The sequence below is a fragment of the Schistocerca americana genome, chromosome 1 (genome assembly GCF_021461395.2).
Source record: "Schistocerca americana isolate TAMUIC-IGC-003095 chromosome 1, iqSchAmer2.1, whole genome shotgun sequence".
Classification (NCBI taxonomy): Eukaryota; Metazoa; Arthropoda; class Insecta; order Orthoptera; family Acrididae; genus Schistocerca; species Schistocerca americana.
The window spans coordinates 655090957-655115644 of record NC_060119.1 but is presented as its reverse complement, the minus strand read 5'-3'; the positions used below and the strand labels follow the sequence as shown (position 1 = coordinate 655115644).

Genomic DNA, 24688 nt, shown 5'->3' with positions numbered 1-24688 from the left:
GTCAGCGTTAAATGTGATTAACAAAGTGATATATCTGTGGTCATAAAATTTTCCCAGCTTCATTCTAGACAACTCAATCTTCTCCTAATGACTCGTGGTCAGATACAGAAAAATAATTATTTATCTCACATTAAAATTATCATCATCCCCCCCCCCCCCCCCCAGTTTGACATTATTGTTTCCCCACAATAAAATCTACTCTGCCAGTATATCTGACAGCAATATAAATATTTTCAGTATTGTCTCATTCAGATAGAACAAATACACCAACAACCAGTTATTTGCTAATACTGTTATTCTATTAGTCACTACAATGTGTGAATTCCTAAGAGACCAAACTGACTAGGTTCAGTCCCTATACTTACACATTACTTAAAGTAACAAACTAACTTATGCTAAGAACAACACCCCCCCCCCCCCCCCCCCCTGAGGGAGGACTCTAACCTCTGGCGGGAGGGGCTGCGCAATCTGTGACATGGTGCCTCAAACCGCACGGCCACTCTGTGCAGCCTATGATGTGCAAATAAAAAACTTTCTGTAGGTCTGTCTGGGACCCAGTCACCCAAAATGTAGTCAGCTAATTTAATCAATCACAGATTGTAAGCCTACATGGTACCTCGTCATCTAAAATAACGTTAGCTAATTTATTTGCAGAAACAACATCCCAATCCCCCTTGCTGTTACAAATTCTACTAATTGAAGTTATTTCAAAACTGCTATTTGGAACACACCTCTTTTTTTCCCTACAGATCTAGTGGATACTTTCTAAATTTTTAACATAAAATGCATAAATAAATAAAAACGAACATTTTATTATCAGCAATGTTACCTGATGGAAGTAACAAGGATCTGCCCCCTGTGATAAAAGGCGAAGGCTAGTCTCCAAATTGGCAGTCCGCACGCTGGAATGCAGCTGCTGGCTTAAATCATCTTCCTGAAGGGGAGGTTCATCTTTCCCTGGTCTAAATACGAATGCAAGATGCAGATATTTTGCTCGGATGAAGTCAGTTTTCTTTGGACTGCAATAAAGAGGAATTCCTTTACTTGGTCTCACATGCAAATAGTTCATAAATTTACTGACATGTAAGACTATTTACAAGATTATTGCTGTGGAAAATAAAACACTGAATTTAGGTTACCTAACTGTTCAGGTACCACGTACCAAAGATTTCAGTGTGAGACATAGAAGAGACTATGTCAAAAGTACAATTTTACTGTTTTACGAAGAAAGTCCTAGTTTTTAATAGAAAATCAAAAAAATAAAGCTAAGTAATTAGTATCTCAAACAAGGGAAAGTCCTGAATGGAATAACAACAATATGGGAACGAGAGGTTGCTACTCACCATATAGAGATGATGATGATGATGAGTTACCGACAGGCACAATGAAAAGAAACACTAAAATATTACGATTTCAGGCAAAGTCTTTCTTCTCAGAAAAGACACACACACACACACACACACACACACACACATTCACACAGGCAAAACTCAGACACACATGGCAATCAGGCTGCAGCACCCGGAGACAGTAGCCATGTGTATGTGATTGTGTTAATGTAGTGTGTGTTGTCTACTTCAGAAGAACTACTTTGTCCAAAGCTTAATATTTTAGAAGTCCTTTTTTTTTATTCTGACTGCCTGTGATTCAATGTCTCTTCTATGGGGTGAGTAGCATCTATCCTTTTTCATTACTGAAATTAATTTTTTGTTTATTTGCAGCTACATGTCTGCTATCCTGATAAGCATTTAAATCACCATGCAAAGATACCATAGCATGATGCTACAGTGGCCGATGCAAAATGGTGCAGCCCACTGATAAAGTGGATGTGGGCTGCCCCATTTTGTTTTGGCCACTCCAGCGGTATATAATGATGCTGTGGTGCAGGGATTTCAATGTGTATATTATTTTTTTTGATATCTCAAAGCAGGCCTATTTTAATCACTAGTATGAAAGACTAGCTAACAGATACCCCCAGGGATAAATATTTGCAATAATATATTAATGAAATAACACTATAATGGAAATTACAGAAGGAAAACCACATTTACATTTTCTAATGAATAATGGTTTGTGAGTACGCAAACTTAAAGCTCTGAAAATTTACATACAAACACACACACTTTGTTTAGTGTTCTCATGACCCACGAGATACTCTTTTTGCTTAGAGAATCCAGGTTTTTATGAAACCAAATTTTGTTACAACATTTTCCCTACATATACCTTAGTAATTTATAGGAACAAATGAAGCATGGGTAAAAATGTTATTCTTTACCAACTACACATATGCACATGGCCAAAAGCAGGGGACCAGCATGACACACATTCCAAACTCTATCAAATGAATCCAGCTCCCTCTTCCCTTTTTACTTGTTCTGCACACAATACAAACCTAAATCTATTTGTCCTTTACTAGTTGTCCCATCATGGCTCTTTGATGACTGGTATTGCTGTACAATTACACTGAACAACAAATTTGAATGATGATGATGATTAGTGTTTTAGGGCGCACAACAACGAGGTTATCAGCACCCATAACAAATTTGAAGTGAAAGTGTGTAAATTGCATGATTTTGAGTTAGGTATGTTTATTTCAGTATAAAATTATACAAAATCATCATCTTCATAAATATTTAGCTCTAGCTTTTTAAAACAGTAATCTACATTTTGGTATAAATAACTCACTAACTAAATATGCATTCATGTTCCAAGATCCAGCATAACAAATTTTAAGTGAATAATTACTCAAATTATGTGTTATGCATTGATAAATTTCAGTGCCATTCTGGAAGTACAAAAGTAAAGCATTAAAAAATGAAGATAATATTACATGAATGAAAATACTTTGTAAGTCTACTTTGTACCCGAACTACGTAAAGCACAAAAGAAAATGTATGAACTAATTGGTCACAAAGATATATAAAGGATTACAAATGTTAAATGTCCTTATGTACAGTACATACAATTACAAATTTTGTTTAGAGATAAATTCAGAAGATGACCTTTTTCACTTGGCTTGATGTTTATACACATACTCGGGAACATCCCTTATGACAGTCCAGTAGTAATCAGCTAAAATAGTAGGGCTCCACTTTCTGGCATACCTCTTCTCAAATGTGGCAATATCTTTACGAAATCACTCCCCACGTTCATCATCAATTGCACCACAATCTTTGGGGAAGAAGTCAAGATGACTATGTATGAAATGCATTTTCAATGACATTTTGCAACCAAGTTTTTCATAAGATGACAACATGTTATCTTAAAATCTCCTTGTGATTTATTGCTTGTTTATTCCATATTAACTGTAAAGAAACTGTCTTAAAACATTCCCATACCTGCTTCTCAGCACCTTGTATGATTTCATCAAAAGTATGGCCTCCAAAAAGCCTACGAAGGTGCCCTCCTTTACTTTGTCATCACTTAATTAAGGGAATTTTTACCTTAAGTACTTAAATGCGTCAGCATCTTTGTTCATTCCCTTAAAGTTTTTCATAAGACCCAACTTTATGTGCAACGGCAGGAGCAGAATCTTTTTAGGGTCTACTAGAGGTTCACTCTTAATGTTCTCTATACATGGTTGAAGAGATTTTTTGGTGGGCCATTCATGTTTACTGTAATGAGATGCATGAGCTCAGCTATCCCATTCACAGAGAAAGCAGCAATATTTAGTATACCCTAACTGCAAATCTAATAGCAGCGCAACCACTTTCACGTCACCACAAATCTGCCATTAAGAGTCATTATACTTGATGGCTCTTTCATATGCACACTATGCCCAACTGGAATAGAAGGAAGCTCAACTTTGATGAATCAATAAAGAGTCTCCACTCATCAGGGTTGAAATTAATTGTGAGAGCCTTCATTAGACCATTTATATCTACACATGGCACAAGACTATATTGCATGTTAAAAAAATTGAGTGAATTACTGCTCTCTTCTGTGGTAGAATGAAACATTTACATTGTTTTCCAGAAAACTGTGCTGCTGCAATCTTGATGCTAAGATCTCAACCTTAGCTTTAGAGAGCTCCAAATCTCTAATGAGATCACTTAACTCATTTTGAGGCTATTTTTGTGGATCATCAGTTGATGATATATTTGGAAGAAACTCTGGATCTTGTGATGTACATGGTTCAGGACATTCAGAATCTCCATCAGAAGCAATCTCGTACTCTGTCGGCATTTCAGGTATTGGCATTCCTTCCCCATGTAGAACTGGACATATGGCAGATGGAATGTTAGGATGGATCGCTCTCCGCTTCTTCTTCTTCTTCTTCTTCTTCTTCTTCTTCTTCTTCAATACTCCCTTCTTGATAGTAGGAGCTATACAAAAGTAGCAGTCACTGACATGGTTAGTTGGCTCACACTAGATCATAGGCACTGCAAAAGGCATTGAATGTCCTTTCCCATGCATCCAGTTCCCCGAGGTTGCTGGCCCAAGTGTTGCAGATCACATGTGGAGCCTAGGATTTATCCTGATCACCTATTTTGCACCCAAAATAACAACTGTAAGCTTTTTAAATCACTGGAGTTATTTGCTGTTTTTGTGAAGCAAATGTCACTTCTCCACAAACATAGCAACATGTGTCAGCACTGTTAACATAAACTCGTGTCATTTTTGTTCACTCCAATAGCAGTCAACTTGAACAACTGGTAGTTAATCTGGAAACAAATGTGTAGAAATTATTACGTGCATTAATAAAGTCACTAAAGTTGAAGAGGTGGGAGACAAAAAGATCACTAAAAATGGCATCATAATGTTTATATCCAAAATATTGCACACAGGTAAGACCAGGAACAATAATATAATCCATTGTTACTAGTTATTATGACTTTGACAAACCATTATAATGTTGTTGTTTTGGTCTTCAGTCCAGAGACTGGTTTGATGCAGCTCTCCATGCTACTCTATCCTGTGCAAGGTTCTTCATCTCCCAGTACCTACTGCAACCTACATCCTGAATCTGTTTAGTGTATTCCTCTCTTGGTCTCCCTCTACGATTTTTACCCTCCACACTGCCCTCCAGTACTAAATTGGTGATCCCTTGATGCCTCAGCTTCTATTCTCTTCTTGTCTAAACTATTTATCATCCACGTTTCACTTCCATACATGGCTACACTCCATACAAATACTTTCAGAAAAGACTTCCTGACACTTAAATCTATACTCAATATTAACAAATTTCTCTTCTTCAGAAACGCTTTCCTTGCCATTGCCAGTCTACATTTTATATCCTCTCTACTTCGAACATCATCAGTTACTTTGCTCTCCAAATAGCAAAACTCATTTACTACTTTAAGCATCTCATTTCCTAATCTAATTCCCGCAGCATCACCCGATTTAATTCGACTACATTCCATTATTCTCGTTTATTATATTATTTAATTTTAAACTTAACATAAAAATCTGTATATAATTATCTCGCTGTAATAAAACAGTGTAAAATGAAAACCAGAGCTATTTTGAATTGCCTTTGTGATATTCACGATCAGCACATTACAACTCATAGGAATTGAGTATTTTCATTCAATTTACTTTTTCATTATTGCACAGTGTTATCTGTAGCTCCCTCTCTACACCCAAGGCACTTATCAATTTCTCTATTACCTTTCCACAGTGCTTGTCACATCATCATCACAAACTTTATCACCAGGGATGCTACACCTTTAAAAACCAACATCCTCATGCCCATGCTGCCACGGACAACACTGTCTCGACACCAAACCCATCACCTCATTCGAACTTGCTAGTTCAATCACATTCTGGCCCATAACTATTTCTCCTTTGAAAGCAAAAGACGCATACAAATCCCGTAGAACTTTACTACATATAGACAAGGCATCTTCCTATGTTGAAGTGTTTATGAATAACCTACAGGAATTCTTCCTATTCCTCCTGCAACACACCTGCAATCCCTTGACTGGTTCAGATTCACTGATAACGTCTCTCTGATTTAGACCAAAAGCGAAGGAAGAGTAACACCACTTACGCTAAAATTCACTTCACCTGGTCCTTCTCAGTTCAGTTCAACATATTATCATCCTGAAAGTTGATATATCCACCTCTCTGATGACTCATTAAAGATGTCCATCCATATCAAATGCAAAAACTAACAAGAGTTATCTCCCCCACCCTACACACACACACACACACACACACACACACTTTGTGAGCTGTGAACCATCCCAAATCTTAGGTCCTCATAACTGTCACAGAGTTTAATGACAATGCCTCATATAGCTAATCCATAAAAAGCAAATGACACCAATAAACCTGTCATAACTGCAACAAATCAGCCACCATGCAGTACTCCCATTATAAAATTGGTTTGAAAGTGATTATACGCAAAGCTCAGTCGATGAAAGGAAAGAAATCTAAAAAGAAGGACTTCCCCTTGGAGAAAGGTCCACAAAATACACCATACAGACAACAGAGTTACAGAGTTCCCACACCAAAGATTAAATGTCTTTCGCCATATTGCTGTGACAGATAAAAAGTAAAACGCGATCGACAGTCCACGCTTTTCGCTAAAACTGCCAATAACTCAGAAGGCTAACATACACTGGAAGGTCAGTTAAAGAAGGGGCACTGGGTCAGGAAAGGGCAAATCGTCAAAGATTGATGACAATGAGCACAAAGTGGTGGGGAATCAGCATGTAACAAATGGTGATGGCTAAAATGACAATGCCCAATAAGCACCCTAGCTAAAATCGTCTCATGATGTGAGGGATCACAAGAGGTCAGCCAAGCCATTGGGAGAGGTTTAATTCCCCAGAGCTTGTTCCCATGAAGAGAAGACGAGTAGTGGTGATGTCGAAGTGACACGCATACTGAAGATACCCAAAACATGCAGCACGGAAGGAGAAGAGGTGCTATAAAGACTGGGGCCCCATGGTAGCCAGGCACGAACTCACCATAGGGTAGTGAACCCCCTGGGGAGTTATGGGAAAGTTTGATGATATTTGCTACATGTTTTGTCTACCTCTCACCATGTGTCATACTCTGAGCAAAGGATATCTTATTACAACACTTCCTCCCTCCACTCCACATGCCCCCCAAATGATTAACTTCACTCAACTGACAACATCCTACTCCTTTGTTGCTCCCAATTTTGCACTCCACTGATCAGTCTCCTGTGGATGACAAGAGACAAGACTCACCCCATTCAACATTTCATACTGGATTTCAGGTTGTTTGGTTGTTTGAGGTTAAAGGGACCAAACAGCAAGGTCATCAGTCCCTTGTTTCAAATAGACTCCATTCTGCTAACGGGACATCTCAGTATAGTCAGAAAAATAAAACGGATAAAGGGGAAACGTAAAAGGGCAGTCACGCTGTCATTAGTAAAAACAAATGAGGGAAGTTGGCAAGAGAACGAACCCAACACTATGCTGAAGCAGCATAGGCAAGACCACCTGTGACTTAAAAGGTACAACTGCTATAATGCAGAAAGTACGTATGGGAATAGAAAAACTAACCAAGCCTTAAAAAGAAGGGGTAAAAACAGAGTAAAAGGGAAAGAAAAGAGGATTCCGGTCAGGGAGGTGAATCGGGAATCTCTGAACACTGCCTACAGTGGGAGACACCCAAACACTCACCGCCCTGCCCCAACACCAGAGGGAGATTAAAAACTTTAAAACTGAGAATAAAAACCACTCTCCCGGAGGAAACCTAGAACCAGAGAGACCATCCGGGAATCGTCAGCCAACATCAAAGGTAAAGTGTGGGGGAGTCTGTACTTAGCACGCAGAGCCAAAAGAAGGGGGCATTCAACCAAAATGTGGGCCACTGACTGGAAGGCTCCACAACCACATAGCGGGGGTGGCTCATCACGCAAAAGGAAACCATGGGTCAGCCTGGTATGGCCAATGCGGAGACGACACAGTGTGGTCGAGTCCTTGCGGGAGAGGCTAAAGGAAGAACGCCATGGGCCTGGATTCACCGTAATGGCACGAAGTTTATTAGACAGTGGAGTAGCCTCCCAAGAATTGGCCCATGACTGTGCAAAGTGAGATTTGATGTGAAGCCGTAAATCCGCTGCAGGAGGGGTTACAGAAAACGGGGGGGGGGGGGGGGTAAGTAACTGCTCCCCCAGCCAAACGATCAGCGAGCTCATTACCCGGGATACCCACATGGCCCGGGACCCATAGGAAGTCAATGGAACAAGCAGCACGGTGAAGATCAGCGAGATGGTCATGGATGGCAGAGACCAAGGGATGGCGCGAAAAACACCGGTCAATAGCAAGAAGGCCACTCATCGAGTCCGCACATAACAAAACGCGGTTGTGTTGGGATTGTTTAATAAAGGTAAGGGCCCGGGAAATTGCCATCAATTCCGCAGTAAACACCCCACATGAGGGTGGCAGTAGATGATTTTCCGTTCCAACAAAGGATGTGAAGGCATACCCAACATGATCAGCAGATTTAGAGCCATCAGTGTAAAAAACAACAGCATCCCGAAACTCCCATAAAATTTGGCGGAAAAAGGAACGGAACACCACCGGGGGGATGGAATCTTTCGGACCGCGGCGGAGATCCATCCGAATTCGAGGCCGAGGAACTAACCAAGGAGGGGTGGAGGGGAGGGAGCGAGGAAGACAGGACAAAGAAGGAAGCCGAAAATCACGGTTAAGAGACGCAAGGCGCAGCCCAACCGGTAAACCCGCCCGAGGGCGGGAGTCAGGCGGGCGACGTCCATGGTCTGGAAATAGGATAGAATAGGAAGGATGAGCAGGAGAAGAACGGATAGTAAGGGCATAAGACACCAGAAGCTGGGACCGCCGAACAGAAAGGGGGGGGGATCCCAGCTTCAACCAGGAGACTATCAACAGGGCTAGTAGGGAAGGCACCGGTGGCCAAACGGATACCACGATGGTGGACTGGATCCAGCACGTGCAGCGTGGAAGGAGCAGCTGAACCATAAACTTGACAACCATAGTCCAAACGTGACAGAACTAGAGCACGATAAAGACGGAGGAGGAGGGAACGGTCCGCACCCCAGGAGGAGTGGGCAAGGAAGCGAAGGACATTGAGTTTACGGAAACAACCTACCTTCAGGAGTCTGATATGGGGCAGCCAAGTGAGCTTGTTGTCGAAAAGAAGACCTAGGAAATGAAACTGTGGAACCACAGGCAATCTTTGTGCAGCGAGATAGAGCTCTGGATCAGGGTGGACCGTAGTACGGCGACAGAAGTGGACCACCCGCGATTTTAAAGGAGAGAATTGAAACCCGTGTGAGAGGGTCCATGCAGAGGCACGCCGTATAGCCACCTGGAGCTGGATTTCAGGCACAGGAATTTTATATCCAATGAAACATACAGCCACATATGAAAGCCATCACACCAAGTATCAGATGAGCTGCAAAGGGTTGTATGTAGCTATAGCTAACCAGCTTCTTAGCTGAATGAATGAATGTTCATTAAAAAAATGTAGCTAGCAACAAACTCTTTATTTCAGTCACTAATCCTGCTCTACACCACAGCTCTCATGACTTCAGCAGGTGGTTCAATACCTTTACCATTTGCATCTTCTGTTCCTGCCACGCACCCAAATAAAAAAAAAAAAACCCTAAAACTACATCAAACACATCTTCCATGATGAAGTAGGTGGTAACTCTCCCTCTATTACGTACCCTGCTTCAGTAATTCCCCAAGCCTTTAAAGAAGTCCATGCATTATAAGGAAACATCACACAAGAAAGACAAAATAAAAATGTGACACCACCATGCTTTTTGGTAGCATTATTTAGTTAAAATACTTAGCCTGGTATGATGTTCACCGCTGATATTATTGGCAACTTTATTTCTTTATATTCTGCATCAGATTGTTGCACAAAATGAAGACAATCTATATTAGATGTCTTAGATATTGTTGTTGTGTAACAGGCGAAAATAGACATTACAAAAAGGAACAATAAATTTCCACATGTGTCATCCATTAGACAAAATATACCTTTACACGAAAGTCTTGTGGGTGTCACAATTTTTTTAAGTACTTTATATCCCGCGATGAGTTGAAGGAAAAGAGCTCTAACATTTTATCTTCATTCCACAAGTAGCTAGGGTAATGAACGTTCAGCAGTACAGAACCTGCCAGTATGTGGACAGGTCCAAAACAACAATCGTGTGACAGGTGTCTTTGAGACTGATCGCTAAGACCTTTTGTTTGCTTCAACAGGCACCCTATAGTTTCTTATGTAGCATATTTTGAAGTTTTTCCAACAGCATTGCATCGTCTCTGCAATCCTAGAGTTAAGTCCAGATCCTGACAACCTGTAACACACAGTGTTGCACCATCAAACTTCATGGTGAGCACTGCGGCTGCCATGAGTTTACAGTTTTAGAGAGATTTAGTACTCATAAGCTCTCGGCTTGTTAAAGCCTAGATTTGATCAGATCAGCACCCAGCCCTGAACAGCTCAATTTCTTGATGTGTTCACTTTTGGCACCAATCATGAGTGGGGTAAGCATTATCAAAATACCATAGAAGCCGCAAGCATTCTCCCCTATTCTGGAGGAAATTTTCGATATGATAAGCCACTAAAATTACTATCCTGTTCTTGTTGTAAATCAAAAACACTCTTACTAAGTTTTTAAGCAGTCCATACTGATAGTCTTTTGGACTTTAGAGTCTCTGAGCAGTAGCTAGAAATGTGTACTTATGTAATGGAAGCTTTTTTTTTGCTGTTATTTTCTGGTATTTTTGTACCAAAGATTATTGTCTTTTAAGAAAAGGTAGAATAATAAGACAGGGCTGGTAGGTGAAAGTCACATATGAACTCAATTCGCATTTTGCAGTTCCGTTGGGTGTCACATTTTTGTGCATGCCTGCTGCTCAGCAGAAGCATGTAAGCAACAATGTTAAAATTTCTTTGAGTCAGTTATCCAGTAGGGCATAAGTTTATTGGAAAATTTAACTAACAACATAACACCACTAACACCGCTGAAGAAAGCTATCAACAACATATAATGCCCAACAGAGAGATTCACATTCCTAATTAATTAAAAATACAAGCAACTGCTTCTTTTCACTTTTGGAAATTTTGATTATCTTGCAAATAACTGAAACACAATTTTAAAAATTCTACTTCAAGCAGTACGGCAGCACTTAGCACAAAGACAATTTCCCACACGATAAATCAAATTGTCCAGACACAGCAGGATATAAGGTTAATTTATTATAACAAATTAGAAAATAAGAGTGTATTTAACCTGCATTTTTGTTATGTGGAAGGCTGCTCTGTAACCTCATAGTATAGAATAGCTGTTATTCTTCCAAGGAATGGAGCTAAGTTTAAACAAGAAAACTGTAAATTTATCTGGTGATTTTTGTAGTTATAAATACTGTAGTAATTACGAAGGTAACCCCAAAAGTAAGGTCTCCTATTTTTTTTATAAGTACATAGACCTGTTTAATTCTACAATGGTTTACATCAGTTTACATCTTGAACATTTAGCTATTTTTTGACATCATCACCATTCCTGTCAATGCATTTTTGTAGACGCTGTGGCAGTTTTTGTATGCCCATGTCATACCAGCTCACCGTCATGCTGTTTAGAAAGTTATGAACCTCTTCTTTCACCTCGTAAGAGCTGAATAGCTGGGACCACAATTACCGCCAACAGGTGTTGTGAGTGTCTAAAAAAACTCAAACGGGCAGTCCATACCTGGAGAAGAGGAATGGTGAGCAAGGGCGTACCATTTCTCCATGACAACACTCACCCACACATCCGGCAAACTGTTGCTCTCCTGCAACAGTTTCAGTGGAACATAATCACCCACCCACCCTATAGTCCTGACCTGGCACCCAGTGACTATCACCTGTTCCCTAGGTTAAAAGAACAATTGGCCAGAAAGCAATTCAGCTCCGACGACGAGGTGAAAGAAGAGGTTCATAACTTTCTAAAACAGCATGGCGGGGAGCTGGTATGACATGGGCATACAAAAACTGCCACAGCATCCACAAATATGCATCGACAGAAATGGTGATTATGTCGAAAAATAGCTAAATGTTCAAGCTGTAAACTGATTTAAACCATTACAGAAATAAACAGGTCTGTGTACTTATAAAAAAATAGGAGACCTTACTTTTGGGATTACCCTCGTATATTGCACTAATGCCCGAAACATTATGTTTGCTCTCAATCTCTCTCTCTCTCTCTCTCTCTCTCTCTCTCTCTCTCTCTCTCTCTCACACACACACACACACACACACACACACACATATATATTCATATTTCATGTATAAAACTGGCAGTCACCGAATTTATGACTTCAATCCAATTATTAACTGTGCATTATGGTCAGAGAATCTTCATGTAAACTAGTAGTGCTTTGTGACTGAGTAATTCAAAAGGTAGTGGGCATTTAAATCTGATGAAAAACAATTTATCTATTATTGTGAAGGGTTCGTAGTGAATGCTGGCAGGGCTCATGCTTCAGTCCTTTTAAGTTACAGCTTGTTTTCGACAGCTGTCATAGTGAAGTGTATCAAGATTAATGTCTAAGTAAGGTACAAACATTACAGTTGTCAACAACATCAACATATGGATTCTCTTGGTACAATTGTGGATAGCAGAGAAGGTTAACAGATACTAGCAACTTGTGCATGTCAATAGGTAAAGCAATGTGCAGTAACTGACCATACAACACAATAACAGTCACTTTAATGAGCTATTCCTGATTAGAATGCTACACACACACACACACACACACACACACACACACACACACATCCATTATACTACCCACCAGGTTCATCAGTGCAGTCAACATGTTAGTTGCACGGAGAAGGTCCACAAGTTTTATCAGTCATAATTTTTACTCCATTTGTAAAAGGGCATGTTCTAGTTCAAAATTAATTGCTTGACACGATAGATTCTTTGCGAAAGCTCCCTCCAGCACAAGACAGTGGTGATGGTTACATATTGTGAAAACGTTTACAAGCTCGGACTCTGGACCTCTCTTTCTCCTAAAGAAATGGGGGGATGCACCAATACTGCATTGCTTCCTCAAATGGCAACGGAACCTTGTCTTTTAAGATAAAAATGTACTTCATTGTACTCTTTTGTGTCTTAATGGCTGGAAGAACAAAGTGTGGACTTCCATCACCCACAGTGACTCCAAAAGTCATTGATGTCACTTTGGTTCCTCAATAGGTTCATACCCTTCCCTACATACTCAGCATTTAAGATCACAGTGCACACAACATGGTTAGCCATAAATCATCATTACAGTTACCATCCAATTACAACAATCTTGACATGGCAAAGAATTAGCTAGGTTAAGTGGTCACACCTCAGTGATCACACTGTATCAGGAAAAAAGGAAGAATAAATTAACAGATTGCTACTCACCATAAAGATGCCATGCTGAGATGCAGACTGGCACAATGAAAGGACTGTTACACATTAAGCTTTCTGCCAAAGCCTTCTTCAGAAAGGAAAGAGACACAAATACACACAAGCAAGAATGTGTGTGTGTGTGTGTGTGTGTGTGTGTGTGTGTGTGTGTGTGTGTGTTTCTTTCCAAAGAAGGCTTTGGTTGAAAGCTAAATGTGTAACCGTCTCTCTGCTGTGCCTGTTGGCAACTCAATATATCATCTTTAAGCTGAATAGTACTTTATCTTTTTCGTAATATTGTTGATATTCAAAACTGGACTTTCCATTATTTGGGAGAAAAAAAAAAGTCAGAAACACACAAATACAAACTGAAAAATCAAACAGTGGCACAGAAAGCTTCAACATGCACCTGACTATCACTACAGAACTCACTGCAATGGGTCTCTTGGATGCGGTTTGCGGTGACTAGCCAGTCGCCCAGGTTCCAGCAGTGCATGCTCCCATACACTGTTAACAGCGTGGCTGTTCAGTGACTGCAATAACAGAAGCTGTGAAGCACTCCACACACTGCGCCGAAGGGACTTTATTTGTGATACATGTCGCCCCAGACTCCGATGTACAGAGCAACAGTCATCGCAGAGGACAACACATCTATTCACCGATGCCCAAGCAGGGTCTGTAATAACAGGTTACCATCAATAGAAGTAAAATAACCAGTTTATAAAACAGCTGCAAGGCATCACTGATTAAATTAATTATTTCACTATATATACATCTCAATCTTTGCAAAAATAAAACATGGCCATTTGAAGTAAATTACCAGACAGTTATAAGAGGGATGCATAGTTTAATGTGTATATTGGAGACTTGCGCGACTAGATTTTCACACATTAACAAATCCGTGTGATATGTAAAAGAAGTGATAAGTAACTAAACAAATATCCTAGGACTGATAGAGGACTGAGGTCCCAGGTCTTTGGAGTCATGTACTGACACTTATCCCATCAGCCAACAAGCCACATTACATTTGATTGTAACAAATATTTATATTGCACTACCACATTAGCAAACAGCAATAACAACAATTTAAAACACACAGTGGGCCTTCCTGTCCAACTAACATCATAACTGAATGGCTCTACAAACTAGCAACATTTCTGTAACACATATCTCAAGAACTAATTTAAAACTCCAATTTATCATTTGTTCCTAACCACACATTCCGAGGTCCACAGGTCATCTGCCTTAATGCTATGGGGCTGGGTAGAGAGCATGTGGTGTAGAGTAACAACCATGAGACTCAGGTTGACTCGAACTCTCGATCGTACCCTTTCTCCCAGGGATGCTAGTCCTGCAGCATTATGATAAAACTCTCTAGTCTCGGAAGGTATGAATCGAATTTAATGACAAGTTCATAGTTTGCATTGGTCTGTGAAGAATGCTCTAAATAGCACAATTGCAACAGCACTTCCTGAGAAAAGCAGAGTCCCTATCTGGCAGAAAGTTTTAACTCACCATAAAACATTTAAATATTTCATGTTTGAAAAGCATTCTATGCTTTCATGAGGGTGCCTATTTCCTAACTGTTGTAATTTTTCATTTCCACAAACGAAGGTGGGTAGGGACAGAAATAACCCCCCCCCCCCCCCCCCTCAAGCGGGTAAACTAATTTCCATAACAATAGTGGGTGCGGGACATACTTTGTACATATGTAAAGAATAGCTGTTTTTATGTTACAAAGATAAACATGTAAGAGAAAAATCATAGTTTAATTAAAGACAATGATGAAAGAAACTTACATAATACGCACTAAAGAACTGTCTAATTAAGGAATAATGAAATAGAAATGACACACACACAGCATTAAAAAGCACAGTTACATCAGATCCCAGCCAACTGCTTATTCGATTGCTCGTTATCTTGCAGAAAATTGCCTCATTGTGGGATTGCGCTGCTAGCTCGTAATGTGGGTCATTTTCCTGCATGGATCGTAATCTTTTTCTGACCTAGCTCACTGTTTATTTTACACTATTGTTGCTCACTCTGATGTATGACAACACAGTTTACCACTCTTAGCAGAAGCAATAATGAGGGAATAGGTATAGGCTCACAATTGTGAAACAATAATGGATTGGTACAAAACAATTTTATTTGCGTTTGGCACGCTTTATACACAGGCGCACCCACCTGAGGGTTAATGGGCACACAAAAACCTTTCTGTACTTCACATTACATCAGACTCATAACATTTTTTAAGCTACCTATTCACAAATATGAACGTTTCTATAGAATAGATAGTGCTTACAGGTGCCAGGAATTTCCATGTGCAGAATGCAAACTGCAAGAAAATTTCTCCTTACCACCGAAGAGACCTCAAAAAAAACATTGGCCAATTAAGAAATCTTGAGAGGTGCCTTTAGCAAGAAGTAGATTATCCTAAATGGAACAGAACAATCAGATGCTACAGCAGGTGTGACTAACACAATTTCTGTACACCTGACTGAACTTGCCAAAGTGTTTTTGCCACACAAACAGCAGCAATAAGTTACAAACTGTGATAGGTATTTATCTTATCTATGTCTGGTGTAAAAAGAGGATCATCAATTGGATTTATATCCCACAGCCCATCCTACGATGTACAGCTGAGGATACAACTTACGTTGCATACCAATATCATTACCATTTCCTGATCCATTAACAAATTACTGTTTTACTTTCACGGTCATTTAACTAAATACTCAAAGGAGGAAATAAAAAGATGCTGCTACATACTTTCTAGTGTGTGCACTTCTTGTATTAAACAATAAGACTTTTCATGAATATCAATGTTCCTCATGCAACATTCACCACATAAGTTCTTAAATATGATAACAATATGAATCTTCTCCCAGTCACTTGGAACACTTTTGCTAATCCAGTGACTTCACACCACCTGCCGCTAAAAGGGGAGCAAGTTCCTGCACATAATCTACATGTAATCAAAAGGTATCCTATCAGGTCAAGTGTGATTGATTTTAGTTAATTTTCAGTTCCTTAATCTTTTACCTCTATATGAAGTTGAAAAACGAACCAACTCTCTTTGTTCTACTAATATTTGTTCACTCTGAACCAGTTTTTAGCTTACCGGGCAATTTTATCTATTGTGTCATTTCCTTAAACAGTGGAAAATCCAGGGTGGAATGTAACAATATGATGAAAAGGAAAGTTGCTATTCACCATATAGAGGAGATGCTGAGTCGCAGATACACAAAACAAAAATACTGTCACAGATAAGCTTTCAGCCACCAAGGCCTTCGTCAAAATAAATGACAGACACTCGTCGCACACACTTATGCAAACCAACTCACACACACGTTTGTTTTGTGTGTGTGTGTGTGTGTGTGTGTGTGTGTGTGTGTGTGTGTGTGTGTGTGTGTGTGTATTTTTGGCGAAGGCCTCGCTGGCCTAAAGCTTATTTGTGACAGTCCTTTTATTGTGCCTATCTGCGACTCAGCATCTCTGCTATATGAAGAGTAGCAACTTTCCTTTTCATAATACTGTGTCACTTCCTCATCTGCACAATAATTGAAAGGATAGCCATCATCTTTGGTAAAATAATTTTGGAAAATAGAATTCATTATTTCACCCCCTCTCTCCTCTCTCTTTTTCTCATTCTAAGTATACTAATGAATTAGCAAGCCGCCCTGGCTTCACAGTAACAAATTAACACACACAACTGCTAATTGTGAAACAGTTTATTAGTGATAATCATATCAGAATCCCTGCAGTAGTTCCTGCAATTATCGTTAGCATACAGGCAGGAAAATAAAATGGGAGACTTTAAATTGGGTATACCTATAGACAACCGAACAGATGACTGAGCCACCAACTGCCTTATGGGGTTTTTGTCAGTCCAATATACATTTTACTTTCAAATTCATTGAATATTTTTCACATTGCTCACCTAACAGTAATTTTGTTTCAGAACAATGTTTTGGCTCTGTTTACCTGCAATGAAGAGATCTCTACACAGTGAAATAATTTTCTAACATAGTTACTCATAACCTTGCGTGGCACATACCTATGTAAAGTGCACTGTACTATACTCTTTAGCTTTATTCACTGATAATTCACTTTTTCAGTCCACGAGATGAATGTCTAATATTGGCTGCTCAAGTACACTAGACTCTCGCCCTTGTAATTCGGCCTCTCAGTAATCCAGCACACATCCAAAAACACATGCACAATGAATTATCATGCATTGCAATGCTTAGTTAACCAAAGCTTTATATACTGTATTTGAAATTTTAGCTTTCTTTACAGTTTGGAATAATGTCTTCTAAAAGGAAACACATTATGCTACACTTTAAGCAGAAACATGAAATTTAAAACATAGAGGATGTACTTTATTAAATCCAAAAATTCCTTAATTTTCAAAGAAAACTTAGTCATTGAGTGTACAGTATACTGTACATAATTATACAGTCGTCGACAGGTCACTGAAGTTGAGCACTGTCGGTCTGCCGAGCGCTGTTGGCAAGCGGGGTGCGCTCAGCCCTAATGAGGCAAATTGAGGAGCTACTTGGTTGAAAAGTAGAAGCAGCAGCTCCGGGGTCGCAAACTGACATACAGCCAGGAGAACGGTGTGCTGATCACATGCCCCTCTATATCCGCATCCAGTGACGGTTATGGGCTGAGGATGACACAGTGGCCGGTTGGTACTGCTGGGCCTTCATGGCCTGTTTGGGAGGAGTTCGTTAATTAGCATTACATTGGTACTGCATGTTTCTGGTTGTCATATAATGTATTCCAGGAAACCTCGGCAGCTTCAGCACCAGCAGTGTGAGACATCTTTATGCTGTCTCCTCCTGTGTCTTCTTCTTCATCATCACTTTCATCATTACTTTCTTGCACGCTTTTGATTATTTCTTCATTGGTTAAAGTTTGGTCCATATCACAGTTTTCGTCATTCAGCCACTTAGTAACAACTTCATCAATTTCTTTTCCTCCTGGAAGGTTGTGGAACATGTCAGCGTACAAAGTAATTGATAATTCTTAATTGACTGGCTCATCACTGTCGCTCACAACTGGATCCAACTTAGCATCAATGGGTGGGCACAATTTTCTCCAGCTCTTTATTATGGTAGCGCTCTCCACTTTATCCCATGCTTCGGCTGCTTGGGAAACATTATCACATATGTTAATTGCTTTCTACGCCTTCAGCATAGGCTCGAAAGTCGGACCTTGATTTAGGCTTATTGAAAATTAAATACTTGATGAGGAATTCAGTAGACTATCAGGACAACTGCATAATCACCAAGAAGTGCACAAATAGGGATGTGCCTTGGTGGAATAACAACTTAGAAATGCGAAGAAAACAGGTATGGAGACTATTTAATATTGCGAGACGTAAAGGACAATGGGCTAAATAGTGTGAGGCCCTTGTCAACTACAATCTTGCAATCAGACAAGCAAAGAAGGCGTCCTGGAAGGCAATCTGTGAGGAAGTGGAGAGCACGATTGCGCAAGCCAGACTTCACAAGATTCTCACTAGAGTACCAATCAATTCAGGAGGTATGTTGAGGAAGGAGGATGGAGAATATGCAAAGACAGCACATGAGATGCTGGAACTGCTCCTCAAAACTCACCTTCCTCAATATTCTCTGCCGGACAACACAGTCTACAAAGTGATCCCAGAGAGACAATGGTTCTCAGGCACTCAAAGAGACGACTGGGAATCGGCCAAGGAGATTGTGAACTTTAATAAAATCCAACGGGTGGTGGGAACATTCCAACCATTCAAGTCACCCAGCCCAGATGGAATTTTTCCAGCTCTCCTGCAACATGTAGGAGAGAAGCTCATAAGAGTCCTATGTAGGCTATTCAGGGTTAGCCTAGGAGTAGGCATCATTCACAATGCTTGGAGGGCAGGGACGATTGTCTTCATTCCAAAGCCAGGGAGAACTGATCATACCAAGGCTAAGGATATGAGACCAACCAGTTTGTCCTCCTCCATTCTCAAAACATTGGAAAAACTGGTTAATGTATATGTTGGGGAGAGGAGGCTAAGTAGGGCCCCTCTACATTCAAACCAACATGCATATCAACCAGATAAATCATGCGAGTCAGCTCTCCACCAACTCGTTGCGAAGGTGGAGAAAGCACTTCACTTCCACGAAATAGCCCTCTGCATCTTCCTGGATATTGAGGAGGCCTTCAGTAACAATATCGATACCATGGTAAGGGCAGCAGAGGTGCATGACCTGGGGACCACTATATGCAGTTGGATCAGGGCCATGCTTAGTGGAAGGAAAGTAGAGCCTACCATGATGAATGAAAAGATGGTAATTAACACCACTAGAGGCTGCCCACAAGTAGTAGTTTTGTCCCCTCTATTGTGGAATCTAGTGGTGAACAAACTCATTGAGGAATTAAATGCCAGACAATGCTTCTGCCAAGGATACGAAGATGACCTTCTCATAGTAATACTTGGCAAATTTACTGACAGTTAGAAATATGGCACAAGGAAGTTTGGACATCATGCAAAATTGGTGCATTAAACAGGATCTGAGGGTTAATCCTAAGATTCAAGTTGGAATCTAAAGCTCTTTGATGAAACTCTACCTTTGAAGGGAATAGTGAAACATCTAGGGGTAACCTTAAATGAGAAGCTAACATGGAACCCTCACATTAACAAAAAGTACTTGAGTACTGGAAGGGCTTGTGCCAAAAACTGGGGCCTAAGCCCCAGGGGTATACACTGGATATACACCACAGTGGTTAGACCTAGGATTTCCTACAGGGCCGTAGTGTGGTGGAAGAATGTAGAACAGCTGGTTGCAGCTAAGGAGCTTGCTATGGTGCAGAGATTGGCCTGCTTAGCCATAACAGGTGGAATTAGCAGCACACCAACTGCTCGAATGGAAGCCATGCTGAACATGCCTCCTCTACACCTTTGGGTCAAGATGGAGGCAGCAGCTGGGGCATACATACTTAAAACTGGTAAAAATTGGGTCTCATACAGATATCCAGAATCATACACTAACATAGTGAGTGAGGTAAATATAGGAATGGCTGGGGAAATGCCTGCTGACTGTATAATAATTCCCAATTGCTTCGACAAGCCTTAAAACATAATAATTGGAAGTAGGGAGCAGTGGGATAAAACAGTTAAGACACCGTACGGGGGACATTGTTTGGTTCACTGATGAGTCAAAAATAGACCAAGGTGTTGGGGCAGGGGTGTACCGGGTTCAGCCAAGACTGGAGGGCATCATCTCGCTAGGAAAACTGGTCTTTGTATTCCAAGCTGAAATTACTGCAATCAGGGCATGTGTGGAGAAGAATATGTGTAGGTGTTATAAGGATCATAGCATCTACATCTATTCAGACAGCCAGGCAGCCCTGAAATGATTGGCAGCTCCTGCAACAAGATCTAAGATTGTTGTAGAATGCCACAGGACGCTGGCAGAGCTAGGGGGAAGCAATAGGGTAAACCTAGTGTGGGTCCATGGCCACTAAGGGATCTGTGGCAATGAACAAGCCGACAGATTGGCAACGATGGGGACAACAACTCCATTTATTGGACTGGAACCTGCCCTGACAACCACCAAGGCTATGATCAAATTAGAACTACAGAACTGGCTTAGGAAACAGCACGTAGGACATTGGACCAAGGTCCATAAACAAAAACATGGCGAGGTAATGATGCCCAAGCCATGTTTTAAAAGAAGCTCTGTAATCCTGGGATTGAACAGGAAAGAGATCAAACTCATGACTGGACTGATGACCGGCCACGGGAATTTCAAAAGACACCTACACACAATGGGTATAATGGAAGAGGACCCTAAATGTAGAATCTGTGATGAGGGTCAAGAACTGCATCACACCTAATCTGCGAATCCATGGCATTGGAGAGTAAAAGATACAGAATCTTCGGGACAACTACACCTGAAGAGATTGTGTCTAACAAAAAACTGGTAGAGGGACTTCGTGCACTATTTAAGGGCATTGGTTGGCTTTACTGGATATACAGGGAGCAATACCGCACAATAAACTTAGTTTCAGTGTGGGCAGTGGGGGGAGAGGGGGGGGGGGGGGGCTTATGCTATTTTAGCCTCCCCGTTAAAATCAAATCAAAGCTTCCGCATACATGTAGACTTTAAGTGGCGAATGTGGGGCAGCCATGTCAGCTTATTATCAAAAATAAGGCCCAAGAAATGAGACTGTGCTACAACATCGAGGAGCAGGTCGCCGAAATAAAGTTCTGTACTGTAGGTAGACGACAAAATTGCGTAACCTGCGTTTTAAGAGGGACAAAACTGGAAGCCCTGGGTGGTGGCCCACATAAATCCTCATCGGATGGCGTCTTGGAGCTTTTGCTCAGCAGATGCTACTGAGTGGCAGATGTACCAGATGCAAAAATTGTCGATGTACGAGGCCAGGGCAGCCAGGGACCCAACAGAGGTCACAAGCCCATTGATGGCAATGAGGAAGAGTGTGACACTTAGCACAGAATCCTGTGGGATACCATTCTCCTGAATCCAAGGGGCACTGAGAGAAGTACCAACTTGAACCTGGAAGAGCCGGTAAGATAAGAACTTGCGGATAAAAATCGGAAGGGGACCACAGAAGCCCCAGTCTCTCTCTCTCTCTCTCTCTCTGGTGGGGTTTTAGGGTGCAAAACATTTAAGGTCATAAGCGCCCAGTATAGGACTACAGAATGCTGGGTACGCAAGAGTAAAAAACAGTTGCGAGGTCCAATACAAAAAAGAAGAATAAACAAAGCTAAAACATCAAGATGTTACGGAAGAGTACCTAAAAGACGTCGACAAGACACCGGAGTCACCAAGTAGAAATCAAATCTCTTGTCATATTACTGCTTCTTAAAAAACTTAAAACGTGAGCCACAGCTCACACGTCATCCACTAAAAATGTCTGGTAATGTAGGTGGCAGCCCGAGCCTGAGACACAACTGGCGAAAATAGGGGCAGAGGATCAGGAAATGTCTGACCGTTAATGGCTGGCTACAGAAAGGACAGCTGGGTGCAGGGTCACAACTCACAAGTGGCAATGACTAAAGCAGCAGTGCCCTATTCACAACCGAGCTAACATTACTTCCTAATGGTGAGACGGCTGGGAGGAAGTCGACCAGGCTGTTGGGAGAGGTTTGACTCTCTGAGTTTATTCCCATGAAAGGAGCATCAATGGTCATGCCAAAGTGACATGATACACCGATAGAGAAAAGTACAAATATCTTGCGAGGGAACAGAGTAAGAGGCGGACTGAACGAAATGGACTGCGGCCTTGGCTGCAGCATCAGCAGCGTCATTCCCAGGCACACCAATAGGGCCAGGAACCCACATGAACATCAATTGGGCTCCCCCGTCCGGGAACACATGGAAGTAGTCCTGTATCCGTTGAATGATGGGATGGACTGGATCGGGATGATCCAGACTCTGAAGGGCAACGAGGGAGTCAGAGCATATCACACAGCGAGTGAGCTGGTGCCTCCGAATGTAGTGAACAGCCTGATAGAAGGCAAAAAGCTCTAGTGTAAAAATTGTGCATTGGTCAAGAAGCCGGAATTGAAACTTATCAGCCCCAACGACAAAGGAACAGCCAACACCGTGGGCGGACTTGGAACCATCAGTGTACAAAAATATGCTATTGGCAAGTTTTGAGCGAATTTCAAGAAAGTTGCAGCGATAGGTCAGCTCGGGAGTCGAATCCTTCGGGAACGAGCTGAAGTCAAAATGAACACAAACCTTTGTCTGAAGCCAAGGTGGTGAAGGGCTCTCCCCCATTCAGAAAGTGGCAGGAAGTGTGAACTGCAGCTGCTGAAGCAGGTGACAAAAGCGGATGCCAGGAGGCCGCAGAGAAGAAACGTACATCTCATATTGGCGGTCAAGAATGTCATCAAAAAAAGGGTCAAAGGTTGGGTGGTCTGGCATGGAAGAAAGCAGACATGCATACCTACTGAGTAGGATGTCATGCCGCTATGACAGTGGTAGTTCACTGTCTTCTGCGTAGATACTCTCAACAGAGTTAGTACGGAAGGCACGAGCGGCGAGACGGATCCCCAAATGGTGTATTGTATTTAGACAGCAGAAGATAGCCAGCCGTGCAGAGGGGTAGACAATGCAGACATAATCCAACTTGGAGCAAACAAGAGATCGATAGAGGTGGAGGAGGACAGTCCGGTCAGCTGCCCAAGAGGTACCACTCAATACACGAAGGACATTTAGAGACCGGGTGCAGCGTGCAGCCAGATAGGACACATGGGGAGACCAACTGAGTTTCCTATCGAACATAAGCCCTAAGAACTTCGTTGCATCCACGAACGGGAGAGAATTTTGGCCCAGTCACAAGGACAGTGGAAGAAACGCCTTGTACCGCCAGAAGTTGGCGCCAATGGATTTGGTAGCAGAAAAGCGGAAGCCGCTTGTGACACTCCACGAATATAGACGGTCCAGACAACGCTGAAGACAGTGTTGCAGGAGCTGCAATAAATAGCAAAGTCGTCAACGAAAAGAGAACCGGAAATGCCAGCTGGAAGGCAGTCCATAATGGGGTTGATGGCTACGGAGAAGAGGACGACACTGAGTACGGAGCCCTGAGGCACCCCGTTCTGTGAAAAGATGTGGGATAGGGAGGAAACCACACGTACCCGGAAAACTCGATCAGTTAAAAATTCTCGGATGAAAGTGGGAAGATGACCGCGAAGGGCCCATGTGTGCCTAGTACGTAGAATGCCTGTCCGCAAAAACAGGTACCATAGACTTTCTCCAAATCAAAGAAAACAGCCACTGTTTGTCACTTCCGCAGAAAATTATTGATGATGAATGTTGACAGGGTGACGAGATGATCAACCGCCAAGCGGTGCTTTCGGTACCCACACTGAACATTAATGAGAAGATGGTGTGTCTCCAGCCACCACACCAATCGACCATTGAACATGCGTTCCATAACCTTACAAACACTGCTGGTAAGGGGAATTGGATGATATCTGGAAGGAAGGGATTTATCTTTACCAGGCTTAGGTAGGGGAACAATAATAGCTTCAAGCCAAAGCATCGGAAATACACCGTCAGTCCAAATACGGTTGTAGGTATCGAGGAGAAAGCGTTTTCCTGCAAGAGGAAGATTCTGCAGCATGAGGACGTGGATTGTATCGGACCCAGGAGTAGAAGACCTGGAAGAGGAGAGAGCATGTTCCAGCTCCCTCATAGTAAAACGAGTACTGTAGCATTCGCGATTCAAAGAGAGAAAAGAGATTGCACGAGCCTCATCTGCCTGTTTCTGAGGAAGGAAGGCAGGATGGAAGTGGGTGGAGCTTGAAACCTCTGCAAAGTACTGGCCCATAGT

At 41.6% G+C, this 24688-nt stretch overlaps 1 protein-coding gene across 1 annotated transcript in view; it reads right to left on the bottom strand.

Moving 5' to 3' along the window:
• The window catches only part of LOC124608242 (ARF GTPase-activating protein GIT1), a 222306-nt gene that overhangs the window by 158074 nt on the left and 39544 nt on the right, over positions 1–24688 (bottom strand). The window contains exons 2-3 of the mRNA XM_047139971.1: positions 13775–14018; positions 830–1019 (exon numbers count right to left, since the gene is read on the bottom strand). Coding sequence (XP_046995927.1) covers positions 830–1019; positions 13775–14018 — 434 coding nt within the window. The remainder of the gene's footprint in view (positions 1–829; positions 1020–13774; positions 14019–24688) is intronic.